Source organism: Engystomops pustulosus, chromosome 4, assembly GCF_040894005.1.
Source record: "Engystomops pustulosus chromosome 4, aEngPut4.maternal, whole genome shotgun sequence".
NCBI lineage: Eukaryota > Metazoa > Chordata > Amphibia > Anura > Leptodactylidae > Engystomops > Engystomops pustulosus.
The window spans coordinates 125,229,547-125,251,154 of record NC_092414.1 but is presented as its reverse complement, the minus strand read 5'-3'; the positions used below and the strand labels follow the sequence as shown (position 1 = coordinate 125,251,154).

At 44.9% G+C, this 21,608-nt stretch overlaps 1 protein-coding gene across 1 annotated transcript in view; it reads right to left on the bottom strand.

Moving 5' to 3' along the window:
• Positions 1 to 6,365, bottom strand: part of BEND7 (BEN domain containing 7) — a 61,293-nt gene extending 54,928 nt beyond the window's left edge. The window contains exon 1 of the mRNA XM_072147324.1: positions 5,807 to 6,365. Within this exon, the coding sequence (XP_072003425.1) occupies positions 5,807 to 5,867 (61 nt within the window). The 5' untranslated portion in view covers positions 5,868 to 6,365. The remainder of the gene's footprint in view (positions 1 to 5,806) is intronic.
• Positions 6,366 to 21,608: the final 15,243 nt, after the last annotated feature.

Genomic DNA, 21,608 nt, shown 5'->3' with positions numbered 1-21,608 from the left:
TAGTCTGGGGGCCTGCAACGTCCACCACTGCCTAGTCTGGGGGCCTGCAGCGTCCACCACTGCCTGGTCTGAGGGCCTGCAGCGTCAACCACTGCCTGGTCTGGGGGCCTGCTGTGTTCACCACTGCCTGGTCTGGGGGCCTGCTGCGTCCACCACAGCCTGGTCTGGGGGCCTGCAGCGTCCACCACTGCCTGGTCTGGGGGCCTGCTGTGTCCACCACTGCCTGGTCTGGGGGCCTGCTGTGTCCACCACTGCCTGGTCTGGGGGCCTGCTGCGTCCACCACAGCCTGGTCTGGGGGCCTGCAGTGTCCACCACTGCCTGGTCTGGGGGCCTGCTGCGTCCACCACAGCCTGGTCTGGGGGCCTGCAGTGTCCACCACTGCCTGGTCTGGGGGCCTGCAGCGTCCACCACTGCCTGGTCTGGGGGCCTGCAGCGTCCACCACTACCTGGTCTGGGGGCCTGCAGCGTCCACCACTGCCTGGTCTGGGGGCCTGCAGCGTCCACCACTGCCTGGTCTGGGGGCCTGCAGCGTCCACCACTGCCTGGTCTGGGGGCCTGCAGAGTCCACCACTGCCTAGTCTGGGGGCCTGCAACATCCACCACTGCCTGGTCTGGGGGCCTGCAGCATCCACCACTGCCTGGTCTGGGGGCCTGCAGCGTTCACCACTGCCTGGTCTGGGGGCCTGATGGGTCCACCACTGCCTGGTCTGGGGGCCTGATGGGTCCACCACTGCCTGGTCTGGGGGCCTGATGGGTCCACCACTGCCTGGTCTGGGGGCCTGATGGGTCCACCACTGCCTGGTCTGGGGGCCTGCAGCATCCACCACTGCCTAGTCTGGGGGCCTGCAACATCCACCACGGCCTGGTCTGGGGGCCTGCAGCATCCACCACTGCCTGGTCTGGGGGCCTGCAGCATTCACCACTGCCTGGTCTGGGGGGCTGATGGGTCACCCACTGCCTGGTCTGGGGGCCTGATGGGTCCACCACTGCCTGGTCTGGGGGCCTGATGGGTCCACCACTGCCTGGTATGGAGGCAGGTATGCAGTTGTTTTTTTTTTCAATCTAGCCAATTAAGGTCCCGCTGTGAAACAAGTTATGGAGCACTTATAACTTTTTGGTAACCTTTTATTAACTGTTTCTAGGGGAGTGAAAGACACAAATATTAGCCTTTTTTAAACTTTAGGCTGTATGTTACTTTTACTCTGCGGGTCAGTATAATTTCAGTGATTCCCAACACTTTTCAGAGTTGTTATTTTGCCAAATGAGTTGTGGTTATTCAAGGTTACATTAGACTTTTTGTTCACTTTAAATTTTGATAATTTTTTTAATGAAGTGAGCAAAACTGTAGACCAGGGCTCTACCAGTCCCTTCAAGCAGCATGAGTGTAACCAATGACGGACTTCAGCGGTACGAATCTCTAATATGATGTGTTCAATAGTAACCACGGCATCTACAGGTTTTAATGTTTAAATGGATCAGAGATATCAATGACTGATGCTGTAGTGGAGGGAACGGAGATGAATATCACATAAGACTCCTACTGTGATGACATGGGCACCACTTTGGAGCCCATACCAGCACTATGAGGTAACTATACCTACTGGTGTGCTTAGTTACTGTACACAATGGCATAAACATATGTTGTGGTACACTTGGTATCAACATTGATTGCATATACCATAAAGGGACTAAAAATTTTAAAACATGTGACTCTTTCAAAATGTTGCTCTCAAGCCACACCTTCTAGATTAGGTTAAAATTGCTTCTTATATTTGCTCAGTTGACAGTTATGCTTGTAAATCTAAAATGAAAACTACCACCTTCGATCACATAGTAACCTATGCACCTCCATTATACATATTCCTTTTTTCTCAGGAACATATTGCATCGGCTCCGTTGGTGCCTCCCCATGGTCCTCACTCACGTGGCTGCATCTATGATAGCTCTGTCTACACATGAGACCATTGCAGCTAGCCACTGACCTCAGATATAAGTGAGCAGCTATAGGGTTCACATAGATAGATGGGGGATGTCATCAGTGGCCAAGTAAGCAGAGACTACCAGACAGCATCACAGCTGAAACGGTAGTGGTTCTAACAAGAAAGTTATGGACCTTTTAATTTTATATGCCGTTTCTTTTTGGGGGACAATTTTGTTTCATATCAGAAAACCCTTTTTAAGCCAAGAAGAACCTGAATGATCCCAAATGCAGATTGTCTGTATGTACATATATCTTACTACAACTACAACCACCTACATATTTTGTTCTGAAAAATATATCGGAAATAAAATGGTCCTCAATTACCACTTACCTCACATGTACACCCATACTACGCCAGCAAGCATCATTCTCTCATTTTATAAAGGAGAAGGGAAAGTGATAACTTGGATTAACATGGAAACGTCTAAATCTTACAACTCAAAAGATTCAGTTAAATCCCAGAGTTCACTGAAATCCCATAGACATAATCTACTCTGTAAGAGCTAAAAAAAATAGCTTCAAATTAATTATTTCTAACAATCCTTTACTAAACCTATGACTTACTAAAGGACAAAGTGTTAATAATTTACCACTGTTACTAAGTAATATTCTATTTGGTCATTACTTTCATTAGAAAGAGACCTGCTTCCAAAACATATTAATGGGAATTTATCGGGATTCTAGAAGTCTGGCTACAAAATTAACAAGTTTAGGCATTTACAATGCAACTTTCTGCATTTTTCCAACTCTAAGGCTGCATTCAACGGCTGTTGTGGGGACGTATATACCGCACCGTACCATACACGGGGCATGCTCTATCTTTTCCTGGGCTACGGCCAGACGAGCACATGTTTGTGTAAATGTAGCCTATGCTTCTCAGCAAAAGATACAAATGTCTATGCAATATGATTACCACCAAAGTTACGAAGAGCCACAGCAATATGGTAATATCTAAAATCTCAAATGTATTAAGTTTTATTAAGTCGTCATTAAAAACCTTCTACTACTCGCACGAGCAATAGTAAACAACACCCCTATTCACCAGTGTGTATAAACTCACAAAAACTGACACATACAAAATAAACATGAACGGCAATATCTCAGCTATAGTCCTTATGCAAGCAATGGGCTATCTAGAAAGGACTATAGGACATCAGCAAAATTTGGGCTGTATAGAAAGGACAGGGGTGACATTTGCATCAAAGAGTACCTGTTACAGACCTCTTATCCAATGGTGTATTCCACCCTAGTCCTTGTGTGTCTTACCATCCCAATATATACAATACCCGTTGCTGATATAGGGCTTAGAGGGAATCTTCATGCCTTACTATAGTAAACCACCCTGAGAGCTTCACCAGAGGTCACAGTGGGCAGAGGGGTCTATATGTAACTAGGGGTCGTCTGTAAGTCAGGTGTCCTTAAGTAGGGGACCAGCTGTATATCAGTTCATAACTTTGATCAAAGTCAGAATAGTCTCTAGTAAAACTGTGTTGTCATGTATTTTACAGTGGATTTACAGCTTAAGCTGTGGTGGGTAGCCACATGCTGCGTGAGACTCATGAGCTGGAAGTGGGGCTCAATGCCTGGAGTGGTTTTATTGATGTGGAAGAAAATGAACACACCTCAAAGGGCAACAGAGGAGACAGTGTACATTACATATTATGTCCCTTTGCTTCAGTCCAAGAGAGACCCAAAAAGTGAACTTATCCAACGCAGTCATAGCTTTGGTGAAGATGTAGATGTGCAGAACACTTTACTCTCACTTGCTAGAAGGAAATAACTACTTCCTTGTGTGCACAAGTCAAGTAATAAGTTGTGCACATGTGCACATTGTTAGAGATTTTCAGCGGGCAAGAGAGAACATAGAAATGGGCTCCAGAATCACCTGCAGTGCAATGCACGAGTTTGGAGAGAAGATGCAGATTTTAATTTTCACAACATGTACTGTTCTGCACAGATTATTCATGCTAAGGGAAAAATCCTATAACCCAAGGAAATTTTCTGGATTTCATGCAGTACAATCTATCTCTCACTTCTGCATATGGTCCAGCCTAAGTAGTTTAATTTTCCAGGAAACTTGGAAAGGGTCCATACTGGAAAAAATACAGTGTGGACTTTACTACAAATTTTTATTGCACAATCTGCATGTGGATGTTTTCACTAGTTTTGCTGCAAATTCAATGTACGGTATATTTATTGTTGAGATTTATTTTCTGTAGCAAGTGGTTGAGATATGCATTTTCTGTGTTACAAATGTGTTCTGACAGTAATCCCACAACCATTCCCCAAGCATCAGAAACCAATGCTGCGGTTTTGTCTTGGTCAGGGGGCAGAGCTCAATATTTGCATTGCAAAGGTTGATTTCTGCACCATGATCCGCAGCAATAAGTGACATGTCAATTATTTGAAAAGGATCAGAAATCTGCGGCAGTAAAGTGCATCTGATGTGGATTTTTAACACATTGGAGCACATTTACTTACCTGTCCCAGGAGTTCACCCAAAGTGCATTGTTCTGACGATAATGCACTCTGGCGCGATTCATTAAGTTCGCGCGCCTGGTTACCTGCATCTGTCGCTTCACCGCTCAGGTCCGCTGGAGTTCACCTTCTTCTTCGCGGTGTATGTAAGTGCATGTCTTGCTACACAATTTTAAAGTTAAATCCCGCGCTCAGTCTGAATCCAATCGTCCGACGGCCCTCCCCCTGATTTCTGTCGCATGAAAGCCGGCACAATTGGGCCAAAATCCAATCGCGTGCGACACAATCCCCTTCTAAATACCTGTCCCAGCCGTGCATTCCCAAAAACGTTGGGAAGTCCGACGGAAATACGATCCGCAGACCCTTAGTAAATAAGCCCCATTGTGTGTCGCCAACCCCATGCACTATACTGTCACTATGTTTCGCTACAGATTTACCACATGGAAATGCCACACAGCAAATCCGCACGTAATCCGCAACATGTGCAGGAAACCGAACACTGCAATAGGTTGTTTCAAAATACCATATGTGAATGTTTGGGTTAAAGGTCTATAAATATCAGTATATAGGGTTCTATTCACTTCATAGTTGGATTCTTAGTCTCGGCATGTATATTCTGCATTATACAACTTTTTCTATGAGGGAAAGGGATATGCTATGCAAAAAGCTGGTTCTACAATAACATAATACAAGTAGATAAAATGTGGCACATCTGAGCCTGGAGCGGGAAATACCTGCCATTCAGAAGCCTGTAATAACTGGGTGACTATAGAAGCTGCACCATTCAATGTTAATAATTTCCCCGAGAACATATTGTGCATATACCTGTATAGTCTGCTCACGCGTATACGGTATATACCACAAAGCCAGAGACGTCTTCACCTGCCTTGAACTCTGTAGGCAGACCACCCCCACCTCCCGTCACTACAGTCTGGGAGCCGGCGCTGTGTGTATTATATATTCCATACTCTATATATCATTTACACCAGGCAGACGGTCTCCATGATACAGACACAAGTGGACACAATATGGAGGGAGGTAGCGGTGTGTGACATGTGTGAGCCCCTGTCATGACGGCTCCTCAGTGAGGGGTCCCCAGAGCTTTTGTCCTCTGCAGACCTATTAATTCATCAGTCTGTCTGTCATTGTGTCTCCCTGTGGACACAACAACAAACTGCCTGCTGCCTGCCGGAGGCCCAACCACAGCAGAGCCCACTCAGTGCCCTCCCAGCAGAGACCACAGCTGCTGCAGAACCTCTTAGCCTGTAATAAAAGCAGTGAGTGGCAGAGTACTGTGACAAGTGCTGTCACCACTGGCAGGTGTCACCCTCCTGCCTCGGACTTACCGTCATTCACCAGCTTGTAGCTCCGGGATTTCCTGCTCCGTCTCCTCTCAGAAAACTCCATTCTTCTAGTCAGTGTTATGTTAATGGAGGCAGTGCCAGTGACGAGGAGAAGCACAGGCAAAAAGATCAGACAGATTAAGACGGTGACAAGGAAGGGGAGGAGGGAGAAGCGGAGAAGGAGAAGGAAATTAGCCACTAGAGTGTGCCAGGGGTGAGCACCAGCACCCACAGGGCACACAACTGCCAGCGGGAGCTCCGGCTGCCAACTGGTGGGAGAAGGCAAAGTTTTTCCAGGCTGCCAATAGGAATGTACAGGAGGAAGAGGTAGAGATATCAGATGGTAATCCCTGGCACTTCCCGGCGGGCGCTGAGCATGTCCCCCCCCAGTGTCCTGAGGCGTAGATAGCCACCACACAGACGAGGAGCCCCGTAGGACTGCCAGCCGCAGACAGGCCCTCTCTATCCCTCCTCTCTCTATGTTTTGCTTTCTCCTTTTTTCTTTTAGGGTCAATGATAAACAGGGGAGAGAATGACTTAGAGACGGGAGTCTGACACCTGCTGGTCAAGTGTAGCACTACAGCAAGGTGGATGGAAGCAACGTTTACGTGACGTCACCACTTCTGTACTAGGTAGGAGGAGGAGCAGCGACACCTCAGAAAGAGGCGGGAACAAAGGAGCCGTCCACAAGGCACATGCGCAGGCGGTGGTCAGCGCCTGACTGTCACAGCCACTGCTACAGCTTGAGTTAACTGGGATGATAACAGGGAGGGAATACAGATTACCAGAGTTATCAATGTAATACTATATGAGCATTCTCTAATATATGTAACAGATAAGACTAGTAGGAACAGATCAGGAGAAGAGTAGTAATGTTCAGTGCCCATTTATACTGCATAGTAGTAACGTGGGCTAATGTGTACCAGATAATATCCATAAACAGAAAAAAATGATCAGTGGCACCATCCGTGTATGTTCCACACTCTAGACAAACAAGGTCTGCAACACCCCTGCCGATTCAAAGGGTTAAAGTGTAACCGTCATTCTGAGCAAAAAAAAATAAAATACATAATTCTGCTCCAGGTGTCCCTGGGAATCATTCCTCAAAGTATTTTCCCTCTCGGTCCTCATTTAGTACCTTTTTGGCCCATAGCAACCATGGTTTCCAGCTCTCAAAAACTACAATCAGCAAGATGGAGGGGCGGAGCCTGCCTCCTCTCACCTCATCACAAGCACCTGCTGCTGACCAATGACACCAGAGCTATCTATCTATTTAGTATCCATTTATCTATTTAGCTCTCATATTTTTCTATTTATCTCCTATTTATCTATCCCTCCTATCTATCTCCTATCTATATCCTATCTATATCATATCTATCTATGTATCCATGTCTATCTGTCTATATATCTACCTACTTAACACTCCAGCACAGCACATGACAGGACAGCTTGCAGACTTGGAGAGAGTCTCCTGCCACTTCTTTGTGTGAGGTGATGGGGGAGGGGGGCTGCAGTTTCTGTCAGTGTGGATTATTTGTTACATACAAGTGTAGGGAAAGCTGAGGAGAGAGAAGAATGTAGGTGCTTGGTAATTACATTAGTGAGGGCTTCTCCCTGCACACATGGCTGAGTGCTGGGGCAGTGACACATGAGGTAATCAGCTGTGAGCAGGGAGACATGAGGTAATCAGCTGTGTGCAGGGAGAGGGGGGCGTGTCTCCTGTTTAGTAGTCTCAGCTTCTTTCTGAAGACGGAATGTCCATAGTAACAGCTATCTGAGCAGTCACTGCCATCTAGGGGAAGTCTGCAGAATACAAGAGGAAGGAACAAGATTTGGGTAACTAATCCAATTGCAAAAGGGCTTAAAATTACCTGCCCTACAACATATCAAAAGTTTTTTGAAATGACGGTTACACTTTAAGGTGTTGTGATACCTATCCCTCTGCATGTCAGTAGCTACCTAGTGAGACTGATCACCTCCCTAGGAGGTCTTTAGCATGGGGAACTTTGTGAATGCAGCTGTAAGTCTCTGCCTGGGAGGCTAAGTGTTAATTGTGCTATCCAATTAAATGCTCTGCACTTGCTGTAAGGAAGGACTAAGCTGGTTGAACAAGTGCAACACTCCTGTCTGATCCTTGGATACGCTCTCTTACCACCACGGGCTTCCCCATCCATTACCCAGGGACTCATCCTACAGACACTCAGGGGTTGCCCCAGGGAGAAATCAATACATCATCCCCTCCATATTAATTTCTTGCACACACCACCTTCTGGACACCTGCCAAGCTGTAGGTCAGCTCTCCGTTCCCCATACCAAGCACCGTGACCACAGCAATGGCCAGCCACTCCGGTATTCTGGTTCCCGGCTGCCTCCAAGCCCCCAGTGGGGGATGTTGCACAAGTGCTTGCTACCTCACAAAGGGAGTTTATAAATCCTCTTGTGGGAGGGAGCACATGGTCAGTCTCCTGTGAGAGGAGAGCAGAGAGGAGTCTGTTTTAGGCCAGGAAGCAGAGGTGTCACAGGCAAGCTGCCTGACACCTTGGCCAGTCAGGAGACTAGGCATAGAACAGCGGTACACATCACAACTCTGTTCCAACCCTACCAGCCCAGCCTGAAGCTACTTAGCCAGGCTGGTGCACACCTTCCCGAGGACCTGTTCCAACCAGCTACCTCCATCCAGCTGAAGTTTTGCTGCTGTTAAGGCCGTTGCCTGTTTCAATTAAGAAGTGTAAATTATTCTTCACCAACGTGCTTCTGAGTGATCCCTTGATCAGCCTCACTGACAGCCTCTCCCTCCATTTTTCTGGAACACACCAAGGCTACCAGGCCGTGGAGCTTTGCTCCTGATACCAAGCTCAATGATCATCGCTGGCCACAAAGCCCCGGTGGGGGATGTTGCAGGTGCTTAACGGGACCGCAAGCCAGGCACCAGACAGTTAAAGCAGAAAACGGTGGTGCTCTGATGTTATGAATAAAGTCCAAAGTACTAAATAATAAGAACAAGCATGGCACTAACCGATAAAACTCCAATCTTCTTTTTCATATTTCTTAAAACCACATAGGCAAGCACACAGGGGAACAGAGGGCAAACGGGACAAGTTTTGTGCTATAGATGCGCCTTATCAAGCTCAAATGTGGCGTTCACACCTGTCTTAAATGGGAGGTGCCAGACGTCATGGCACTGCCAATCCAATGAAGCAGGTGGGGATGTCACGGATTTCCAAGGTTTCCAACCCATGCAAAGGAATACCCTGCTCTGTACGGCTGAACCCGAAAAAGGGGAAAAGCAAGCTTTCTGTATTCAGAAATAGCTGAAAATAATAAGGGATACTTTCTACCAACATATGTATATTCTTGAGCAAAAATTGTGTACGCCCCAATTGTCCCGCTGCTCCCTATTCAGGTACGGACGAGAGGGCGGCACCATATTCCCGCCCTCTGCCAACTGGCACCGAGCATCCCGACTGCCGCTGGCACTGTACTCTCGTTCCCCCGGCCGGAATGAGCTTCCGAACCTGTAACCTCCCCAAACAACCTCCTCAAACTCCAGGTACCTTCAGGTGGGCTAAATCTTCACCTGCTGGAGTTTTTAAGGCTCTAATACTCAAATCACATAACTGAGTTTCCATAGTTCACAGGTTTGTAAACAGGCTGATTCTTCAACAGGGCTTCATCCTCCACTCCAGGCACTTCTCCTGTCGTGGTTCTTACCACCCAGATGGTGGTACACAGACATGGTGGACTTGATGAGGGGGACCACACAACACGCAATAAGTGACAAGTGCAAATCCACAATCCCCAAACCCTTCCAATTCCGCAACCACAAAGTGAAGGACGAAGTGTTCACTCCAGAGTTTATCTTGAGTTCCCTGGACAGTCCTTTTTTTTTTTTAAGGGCGTGGGTAAGGGATCCATAGGGGGCGTTGTAATTTGGGATGTACAAACGCCTTCCTTCTCATCAAGTATCCAAAACCATGCTGTTCTGGAAAGCATCTCGGATATAATTCACAAATCTCTGTTGATTACAATAAAAACAGTTAATCCAATAAACATTTTTGTTAATAGCTATCTAGGGAATAATGGACTCTAAACCTGCTCATATCTGATTGTGGGCCTTTAACTCACCTGGGACCCATCCCCCTTGATACTCCTAGTGTATCTATATAAACATTGTCATCTAGGTGCTTCTCTCTAAGACCTCCAGAATCCCTTGGGATTCTCTACCTTTTCTTTGTGTGTCTAATCAAACTTATCCTTGGGAATTACGAGGAAGGAATGCACAAATTTTATCACAGCACACTTACCATCCCAGCCTCTAGGCAGGCTTGACCTGACTCTTCTATCCTCACAAATCCAGTACACAGCAGACACTTCTAATACATGGTTACATGTGCTGTCAATGTTAAAGAAGGTCATTGTCTTGTTGCACCAACCATAGGTAAAGTCTCCTACCCTGGGGGAATCCTGGTCAGCCCTATAGATACAGTGATAGTCATGGTTCGGGTGTCCCTGAGCATAGAGTCAGTCAGAAGAGACCAGCTAGCAAAAAGAATAAGTAAGTTTGCAATAGCAAATAGCATGCTGTCTTCCCTTCTAGCTTCACAGATGTGGCATTGGTCAACAGGACTTGAAAAGGGCCGCCGTAACAAGGCTCCAGACTCTCTCTCTCTCTGGTGTGTCCCTTTACCACCACATAAGTCTCCAAGTTTCAGGGTATGCGTCCTGAGGTCACTGTCTGGATCTGGAAAGGAATCAGAAACACTTTTGTGGACCTTTTCCAATGCCTAGCTCAACTGAATGGCATATTACACCTGGTTTTCTGCCATCAGCTACATGGTCTGTGGGAAGTAGAGGCCTAGTCTGGATGTACAGCCAAAAAGTACTTCAAAGGGGAACAATCCTGTCTTTCTGTTGGCGGTGGTCCTAACTGAATAGAGGGCAGCAGGAAGGCACTCTGTCCATGGTTTCCCTGTTTACTCCAAGAGGGACAGGGTTTCAGTCTTTACCTGTCCAGTGAAGTAGGTTCCGCTATCAGACTCTATGGTCTCTGGGAGTCTAAACTTGCAGAAATTCTCACTCACCAACTTCTTGGCTGCAGCTCTGGCAGTAGCCGTGGTCGTGGGAAAAGCTTCTGGCCACCCTGGAAAGAGATCAATGCCCACAGGCACGAGCACAATGCACAGACTATGCAGGCTTTAACTAGTCTAGTGGCAGGAGAAGTAATGCTCAGGGCAAACCACTGGCGGTTTATGAGTGCTAGCATGGCCATTTTGCATGTGTGTGTGTGTCCTTGGGCTAATTGACTTACTGTTGGGTGCAAGACTCTGGGCAGGCACACCCTCTCTCTCAGCATCCAGGTCCCACCGGCATCTGGGCACCAACTTCCCTCCACACTTCCTTCTCTTCTTATGACACTCGGGCCACCAAGGACTTGAACACATGTGGATCAAACTATTCAGGCTCAGTACTCACTGTTGAGACTACCGGACAGTCTCTGGGTTTCATCTGTCTTCACCGCCCTGTTAGCCACATACTTGCCCTTGGCTTGTGGGGTTACCAATTGTGAGTGCATTTACTTTTATTATCCCCACCTCTTGTGGAAGAGAGCACCCATGAGCTCTTTAATCAGCTTGCAATGCTTAAAGGGGATTTCTGCAGAGATGAGGAAATCTCTAGCTTTCCATATGGGTCCATAGTCGTGTTGAGATCCCAAAACTATACCTTGAGTATAGATGTTTGACCTTTTACCATCCACCAGCTGTAGCGCTTCCTTGAGTGCCGTCAACTCCACCTCCTGTGCTGACCTATGTGGAGGAGGTGTTTTGCTTTTACTACCTCGTGTGTGCCACTGACCACTGCATATCCAGACTTCTCCTGCAGACCTGGAGCCATCTATGAGAAGAAACTCAACATCTGGGTTAGCACCCTTCTCTCCCCCTTCCTGAATCTTGTAAGGCTGGCAACAAAATGGCAGGATTCAGAGCTGTGCACCGTGTTATTGTGACGTTCTGGGGCATCAGCAGTGCACACTGGAATCTGAGCTGCCTGGCCATGCTCAGATGCTTGGGCTGATACTGAAAGACTAAGTTAGTAAAGCTAAACAGGTACTGGTAATCTTCTTGCAGGGGCACAGAGAAGAAAACATGGCAAAACATGCCTACCGGGGCTCAGACAAAAACAAAGATGGCCATCGTTGAAGGATGGTAGGGCGTGTCATCTTCTCTAATTACCAGATACAGGGGCGTGACTAGTGCCATGGTGTGGGGAGAATCTGGGGGCACCACAATTATAACAAGTCTCTCCTGACTCCCTAAATCCACCCCTCTGCTGATATGGGTTAAGGGGGTGGAGTCTAAGAGGGTGCTGGTCTGGATCATAAATTAGATGTCCCTTATTGCCCGTCAATCTCTTTAGCGGGCGCTCAGAAGGATTTGTAACTTACATTTGTCAGATCCAGGGGCTCTAAGTCTCTGGAAATCTGATCAGGTTTCTCACTTATGTACATTCAAGGGACCATCTGAAATATCCAAAACCTTCAAAACTTTACTACTAGCTTTTTTATTCACCACAATGCTTCCAGCCCTTATGTTTCATTATGTCAACTTTCCCATCAGTCCTAGATAACTCTCACCCTCAACAACACCTTCACAACCAACTGTCTACTTGTATCAAGCCAACCTTCTGTCGCTGTATCTTTCCCTCGGACACAATCTGAGTCTCCTTCTTTGGTCGGCAGTAGTCTTGGATCAATTTACTCTGTGTCTACAACTACGATACTGTCACAGGAACACATCCACAAAGGCGGATGCCGACACTTCGATTTATTAACAACAAAGAAACTAGGCATCAGAGATTTTCCCACAAAGAACTATACACCAAGTCAATGGGGCAGATTTATCAAGTGTCTGAAAGTCAGAATATTTCTAGTCGCCCATGGCAACCAATTGCAGCTCAGCTTTCATTTTACCAGTGCTCATGAATATTTCAAAGGAGAGCTGTGATTGGTTGCCATGGGCAACTAGAAATATTCTGACTTTCAGACAGCTTGATAAATCTGCCCCAATGTCTTTTGGACTAAAACATGTTGTTGTCCTTCACTAGTTCACAGTCTCACAAGGCCGTTCAGACTCCCAAGGAAGTGTAACGCACAACTGGACAGGGCAGGTCTCCACAATCTGAACTCTGTCAAAATCTATGGGCAAACCCAGTCCCAAACAGTATTATAAACACTATGATGATCTGACCAACAAAATACCTCCCACTCTAGCACTGGAGACATCTAAGGGTTACTGCTTCCCGTCTCACAGCTTCAGCTAACATCACAGACTGTCTGACCGTCTGTCAGTGTCCAATCTCCTTACAAGTGGTTCTTTACCAAAACTATGAGCTTAGGTTACAGTGAACAATAGTGGCAAGTATTTGACACAGACACAATTTTACCCAGTCCATTCAGTGAGACAGAAGTGACATATTAAGGTAGACTAAAATAAGGTAAAATAGCTTACCATGGGAGCTCTCTTTGTCAGTTCTAGTTCACCGGACTGGTGGGGACTCTTGCAGATGTTGTCTCGTGTTGTTTTTGCTCATTCCTAAGCCCACCCTAGAGACCTTTACCTAGGGCTCAAACAGCCCTTCTACAATTGTAAGGTGATTTCCAAATTTCTAGATCTTTGCTGAGATAACGGCACAGAGTATACACAGAAACTTGGTCACTGTATTTATTTCAAACAGGTAGTTGTGTATATCAGAACAGAAAAGAAACCCTTGCATAGGGTGTGAAAAAGTGATAAACTACCTAAATGCTATAGGTTAGCTTGAATATACCAGAACCTCCCCTTTAAGCCATTTTCCCAAATGAACTTCATGTATAGGTTTTACTGGAAAAATACTAGACTAGATGGAAACAGAGTTTATAGTAAATGTACTTGTGTTAGCTCTGTATAAATCACACCATGGCCTTCAAGCAGAGAAGCTGCAGAAAAAACAAGGTAAACAATAGCGAGGACAAAGTATTTTCTAAACAGTTCACACAAAATGATGTTTGAATCATGACATGGCTGGACAGTGAACAAGATGGCCTCTGGTTGGACAAAATGGCATCTGGTTAGAAATATGATATCTCTCACAGGGGCGAACACAATTTTTGCTCAACAATCCCTTGTTTAGATATACATATGTCGGTAGAATGTTTCCCTTATTATTTCCAGATATTTCTGAATATAGAAAGCCAACTTTTCCCCTTTTTTTTTTCAATCAGCCGCATGGAGCAGAGTGTAATAGTAATTGCGCAGCTGCCTACAGCTATCTACACTACCAGGATCAAGCCTACTGCATGGAAACTGATATTACTATATGGGTAAAACTTAAAAAACCAAGATCGCTTCATATATATGGTACCAGAACCAAGATTTGATATATATGTAGAGAGAGAGAGCCGACAGCTTTATACTGCACCAGATTTATCACAGTGGGACACATTTACTTACCCCAAGGTGCGTTGTCCGACCAGATTCACTAAGATTGTGTGCCTGATATCCTGCATGTGTCACTTCCCTGCTGAAGTCAGCCGGACCCCTGTTAAATGCGGCGCAAATCGGAAATAGTGGTGTGCAGACCCTTAGTAAATGTGCCCCAATGTCTGATACTCTCTGATAAATGTATGAGTGTCTTCATGCAGTTGCCCCATGTGGTTCACAGCATACAGGAGATGCTGCCGAATCATAAACTCAAGCACCTACGGTGATGATGTCTTTGATTAGATAAGTTCTTTTTAATTTTATTATTTTAGCTGGCCCTCCATCAGCTTCTTGCAGTTATGACTAGTCTCTACAGATTGAGCTACATAAAAAATTTAGGTTATTCAGACCAAGCTGTGTAGTGTAATACATCTATGGAGGACGTTCATAGGCTGCAGGGTGACTTGAACAAACTGAGTGTTTTGGTCATCCACTAGGCAAATGAGTTTCAATGTGGACAAATGTAAGGTTATGCTCATGGGGGCTAATAATTCACATGCAACATATGTCCTTGGGGGAGTAAAGCCACAAAAATGATAAGGGGTATGGAAGGTCTCAGTTATGAGGAAAGATTAAACCAACTAGATTTATTTAGTATGGAAAGAGACGACTAAGAGGGGACATGATTAATTTATATAAATATATGAACGGTTCATACAAAAAATATGGTGGAAAGTTGTTCCAGATTAAATGAAATCAAAAGATAATGGGGCACTGTGTCCCTCTGGAGAAAACAAGGTTTAAACACCAGAGGAGACGGGGATTTTTTACTATAAGAACTGTCAATATGTGGAATATGAGCCTGCCTCAGGAGCTGGTCACCGTAGCGACAGCAGAGTGCTTCAATAAGGCTTCTAGATGCCTTTTTACACCTAAATAACATTGACGGTTATATTATATAGCAGTGATGGCGAACCTTTTAGAGACCGAGTGCCCAAACTACAACAAAGACCCGCTTATTTATCGCAAAGTGCCAACACAGAAATGTAATTTGTGATTTATACTCCCTTCTCTGTCACAGTTTTCATTGATACCAGCACCTGAGGACACCAATAAAGCAGAAAATAGTCCCAGTTACAGCTGTCACTTCAAAATAGCTCTGTGCACAGCAAGTCCTGGGCTGTCTGGGGCTGCAGGAAGATACCTGGAGTCATCTATGGTGATGGCCTGAGTGCCCACAGAAAGGGCTCTGAGTGCCACCTCTGGCACCAGTGCCATAGGTTAGCCATCACTGTTATATAGAATTGTTTCCCCTAAATCCCTTCCTCATCCAATCTCTTCCCTTCCTTTGTTGAACTTGATGGACAGGCGTGCACACTAAGCGGTCGCGGACCTGGAGCAGGCACCCTTGCACATAAAGACAGAAGAGTAGCTGTCTGGGGGGGGGGGTATCGGAATAGTGAGTACTTTTTTTTATGTGCTGGCCATACTGGGGGCTGGCAGGCTATATACTACACGGGGCTGGATGGCAGGCTATATACTACATGGGACTGGCTGTATACAAAAGGGGGCTGGCAGGCTATAAACTAAAGGGGGCTGGCTGGCAGACTGTATACAAAGGGGGCTGGCTGTATACTTAAGGGGGCTGGTTGACATATACTACAGGGGCTTAGCTATATACTACTGGGGCATGGCTATATACTACAGGGGGCTGGCTGGCAATATGCTACAGGGGGCTGGCTATATACTACAGGGGGCTAGCTATATACTACAAGGGGCTAGCTATATATTACATGCTGGCTGGGTATATACTACTAGGGGGCTGGTTGGCTTTATACAGGGGCTGGCCGGCTATATACTGGAGAGGCTGTGACCAATGCATTTCTCACCCTAGGCTTATACTTGAGTTAATAGGTTTTCCCAGTTTTTGGTGGTAAAATTACGTACCTTGGCTTATACTCGGGGCAGCTTATACTCGAGTATATGCGGTATGTCTCAATTAAGCAGATAAAAGGCCTGCAGTTGTTTGAGGTGTGGTGCTTGCTTGCATTGGAAGTGTTTGCTGTGACAAAAAAACATGCAGTCAAAGGAGATCTCCATGCAGGTGAAATAAGCCAGCTTTAAGCTACAGAAACAAAAAGAAAAACATCCAATAAATTGCTGCAATAGTAGCAGTGGCAAAATCTACGTTTTAATACATTCTGTGAATGAAAAAAAGTCCTGGTGAACTCGTCAATGCACAAAAGATGTGAACACCAGTGGTGGATGATCGCAGAGTAATTTCCTTGGTGAAGAGAAGCCCCTTCACAACACCAACCAAGTGAACAACACTCTAGGACAATGGTGGCGAACCTGTGGCACGGGTGCCAGAGGTGGCATTCTGATCTCTCAGTGGGCACTCAGGCTGTTGCTCCAGCACATAATTTACCAGACAGGACTTGAGGGATCCTCCTACAAGCCCAGGTAGCCCAAAACGCGAAGCATCTGGTTCTACATTAGACCGGTGGAAGAGAAGGAGAGGACATGGTCAGATTATCATTGGAGCCATTGAAGCTCCTGCTCTTGCCCCACAATTTTTCATGTTCAGGGATGCTCCAATGGCAAACTGAATTTTCCCACCTTCTGTCAACGATATTGGTATTGAAAGCTGTGGTATAGCACGGAGCAAGAAGATTTTAATAATTTAATGCTAGAATTGCTGTGTTGGCACTTTGCAATAAATAAGTGGGTCTGGTTTGCATTTTGGGCACTCGGTCTCTAAAAGGTTCGCCATCACTGCTCTAGGATGTAGGCCTATCAATATCCAATTCTACCATAAAGAGAGACTGCATAAAAGTAAATATGGAGAGGTCACTGCATGGTTCAAGACACTCATAAACCTCAATAATAAAAAGGCAAGATTGGATGTTCCAAAAAAAATCTAAAAATGCTAGTACCAGTTCTAGAAGAAAATTCTTAGGACAGATCATTCTCTACCAGAATGATGGAAAGAAAAATGTATGGCTACAGCGTGGTTCAGCTCATAAGCCATGGCACTTAGTCACTAGTGTTTATTGGTGATGTGACATAGGACAGAATTAGCCAGATGAATTATGAGGTATCAGAGACATACTGGGGGACATGTATAAATCAATCAGTCTACACCAGAATACAGGAGTAATTTGCACCTAAAATGCAATGTGCCTCATTTATTGAGGGTTTTAGAACATTTTTTAGCACTTTTCTAATTTGTTTGAAAAGAAGGAATGGCATTCATAAAAAGGGGCATGGCCAGAAAATAGCCTGTGTGCTAGAAAATTAGCGCCAAAACATTCAATATTGTGGGGCAGCAAACTAGACTAACTAATAGGAGGTACAAAGTACTACTCACCGAGCTTATACTGCACAAGATTAATCATCCAGCATCAGACACAGTGATTAATTTGGTGCAGCAGAGATCTGTCTATTCCTACTCTGCACTGATCTGAATTACATTACATTACATTAATACATCTCCCTCACTGTGTGCCCAAATCCAGCTAAATCAATTGGTCAACGTTTCATAATACACATGAATAATGACCCAAAACATAAAGCCAAAGCAACCCAGGATTTTCTCTTGTTAACTTTAATGACTGGGGCTTTTTCAGTGAATTTTTATACTTATTGGGCCATAACCTTTTTTCTTTTTGTGCAATATCTTAAACATTTTGAATCATTTTTTTGTAACTATCCTTATAACACATAAATATATTTACAAATGAAAAATGTTAAAAAACCTTTTTCCATTTTTATTTTTGGGTTACAAAAACTGTTTTCAGTTTTCAAATGAACTCAAAATGACTATTATAAATTAATTCCCTAGAGTGTGAGAGCTATTTTGATATATAACACATATAGGGGCACATTTACTTACCCGGTCCTATTGCGATCCCCGAGGTGCGTTGTCTGACGAGATTCACTAATATTGTGCAAACAATATCCTGCATGTGTCGCTTCCCGTCTGAGGTCCGCCGGAGTTCACTTTCTTCTTCCTGGTTTTCACGGGTGTTCCATGTTGCGGATCGCAGGTACACCTGTGCTCCACTGGCTGCCTGTCCCCATCCCCCTGCCCGCACTTAGCTCTCCTGGCTCCCGGCTGTGCTCCGGGTCCTGGCATGTCTCCTGCCTTCAGGCCGCGCGCTGACTTCTCCCATTGGCGCTGGTCACTACCGGGTTTCCTATATAAACCGGCTGCTCCCTTCACTTCCCGCTGGATTTTCAAGTCTTCCCACTGAAGTGAAAGCCTCTTGTGTGTATCCCGAGTTCCCGTTCCTGTGTGTATCCCGAGGTCCGGTTCCTGTGTATATCCCAGAAGTTCTCCTGCTGTGCCGTCCAGGGTTCCAGCCCAGTGGTGACCTCCTGCCTTCCTGTTCCTCATGCCATGCCTTCCAGGGTTCCAGCCCAGCAGTGTCTTCACTCCGTACCAGTGTTATCAGTGCTCCTCTGCGTTCCTGCTGTCATCTCAGGTTGTGACTGTTTCCTGCATTTGTTACCTTGGCTGCCACCGTGGGTCTCATACCATCCCCGAGCTGGTCCAGAGGGTCCACAGACTCTTCCCAAAGAGCTCTGCGAGGGATATATCTGCCGCAGAGCTATGAAGGGTGTATGAAGAGGGCTCACGGGCGCCACCATGTTCCTCTGATCGTCGCTCCTCCGAACGTCATGGGGAAGCAGCGATCGGTTGCCATGACAGCCTCGGGCCTTCGTCAGACCCAAGGATGAATGGTTTATACATATTCGTTACATGTCATTCATTGTAATGAATAGCATGCAAAAACTCCATATACTGTGATACAGTTGTATTGCAGTATATGGTAGGAACGACCTGACCATCTAGGGTTAATGTACCCTAGAGGGTCTGAGAAATAGTGGGAAAAAAAAAAAGTTTAAAAAATGTAAAAAATTAATAAAATATTAAAAATTCAAATCACCCCTCTTTCCCTTGAACTGATATAAAATATAATAAACAGTAAAATCACAAACACATCAGGTATCGCCGCATCCCAAAATGCCCGATCTATCAAAATATAAAACGGCTATAAGCGGCGGTAACCTCCGAGACGGGAAATGGCGCCCAAATGTCCGAGATGCGACTTTTACACTTTTTTACATGACATAAAAAATGTAATAAAAAGTAATAAAAATGTCGCACAGTCCTCAAAATGGTAGCAATGAAAACATCGGCTCGTTTGCAAAAAAAAAAATGACACCTCACACAGCTCCGTACACCAAAGTATGAAAGTTATTAGCGTCAGAAGATGGCAAAAATTTTTTTCCCTGTTTCGTACACATTCGTTTAATTTTTTAACCGGTTCGCGACCGCCCGCCGTGTATTCACGCGTCGCGCTGCATGGAGAGGGCTCACGGGCTGAGCCCTCTCCATAGCCGGTAAGTCTTTGCTGCATATTGCAGCAAAGGCTTACCGGTAACATCCGCGATCGGTGCTAGCACCGATCGCGGGTGTTTTTACAGCGTGGCTGCCGGCAAAGCCATCTTACCTGGGATCGCCGCTCCCCGTGACGTCATCGGGGGGCGGCGATCCGTCTCCATGGTAGCCTCGGGTCTTCCGAAGACCCGAGGCTATTTCGTTTTAACCCCTTCATTACAATGTGCTGATAGCACATTGTAATGAATGAGTTAGAAAATCCCCATATACTGCCATACTGTAGTATGGCAGTATATGATAGGATCGATCAGACAACCTAGGGTTAAAGTACCCTAGGGAGTCTGAAAAATAGTATAAATAAAAATAAAAAAAAGTTAAAAAAAAAAAAATTATAATAAAAAAACCTAAAATTTCAAATCACCCCCCTTTCCCTAGAACTGACATAAATATAAATAAACAGTAAAAATCATAAACACATCAGGTATCGACGCGTCCGAAAATGCCCGATCTATCAAAATATGATAACGTTTTTTCAATGCGTTTAACCCCGTAACGGAAAATAGCGCCCAAAGTCGAAAATGGCACTTTTTTGCCATTTTGAAAAATCTAAAAAAATCTATAAAAAGTGATCAAAAGGTCGTACAGTCCTAAAAATGATATCATTGAAAATATTATCAAATTTTGCAAAAAATGACACCACCCACAGCTCCGTACACCAAAGTATAAAAAAGTTATTAGCGCCAGAAGTTGGCAAAATCAAAAAAATTATTTTTGTACAGGAGGTTTTAATTTTTGTAAATGTATGAAAACATTATAAAACCTATACAAATTTGGTATCCCCTTAATCGTACCGACCCAAAGAATAAAGTAGACATGTCATTTGGGGCGCTCAGTGAAAGACGTAATATCCAAGCCCACAAGAAAATGGCGCAAATGCGTTTTTTCACCATTTTCATTGCATTTGGAATTTTTTTCCCGCTTCCGAGTACATGGCATGGAATATTTAATACCATCATTATGAAGTGCAATTTGTTACGCAGAAAACAAGCCGTCACACAGCTCTTTACGTGTAAAAATAAAAAAGTTATAGATTTTTGAAGGTGGGGAGTGAAAAATGGACATGAAAAAACAGGAAAGGGCCCGGTCCTTAACCGGTTAACATGCATTAAAACGCAATGAAACCTGTATAAATTTCGTATCACCGCGATCGTACCGAGCCAAATAATAAAGTAGAGGTGTTATTTGGAGCGCAGAGTTTTTCCACATTTGGAATTTTTTTCCTGCTTCCCAGTACACGGCATGTTATACTAAATAACATCGCAGGAAAGTAAAATTTGTTAGGCACAAAATAAGCCCTTACACAGCTCTGTACACGGAAAAATGAAAACGATTTTTGAAGGTGGAGAGCGAGAAATGAGCGAAAAAACCCTGCGTCCTTAAGGGGTTAATTTATATGTCCCTTATTACAGTTTTATTTATTTACCCCCGAGTAGTGACCCCATTTTTGGAAAGGGCACACCTCAAAGAATTGATATAGGGTTGTATGAGCATTTTAACCCCTGAGATGCAGGCCCAAATGTAATACAAAATGAGTGTAAAAATTGCATTGTTATCTCAAATGTGTCATTGTAGTGACAAATGAAATCAGCCCAACTCATGCCACAGTGGATAAACACCCCATAATTCATTCTGTGGATTATTACGAGTATGGCAATAGGCTACAAGATGGAGACACGGCAGGGCTCGAAAGAGAATGGTATTTGGAGCACAGACATTTAAATTTTTTTTGGCATCATAAAACATTTGTAGATGCCCTTAGGGATCAGAACAGTAGAAACCCCTGAGAACTGATACTATTTGAAAACTACACCCCTCCATGAATAAATCTAGGGGTGTAATGAGCATTTTAACCCAACAGATGGACTCCAAGGATGATGCATAA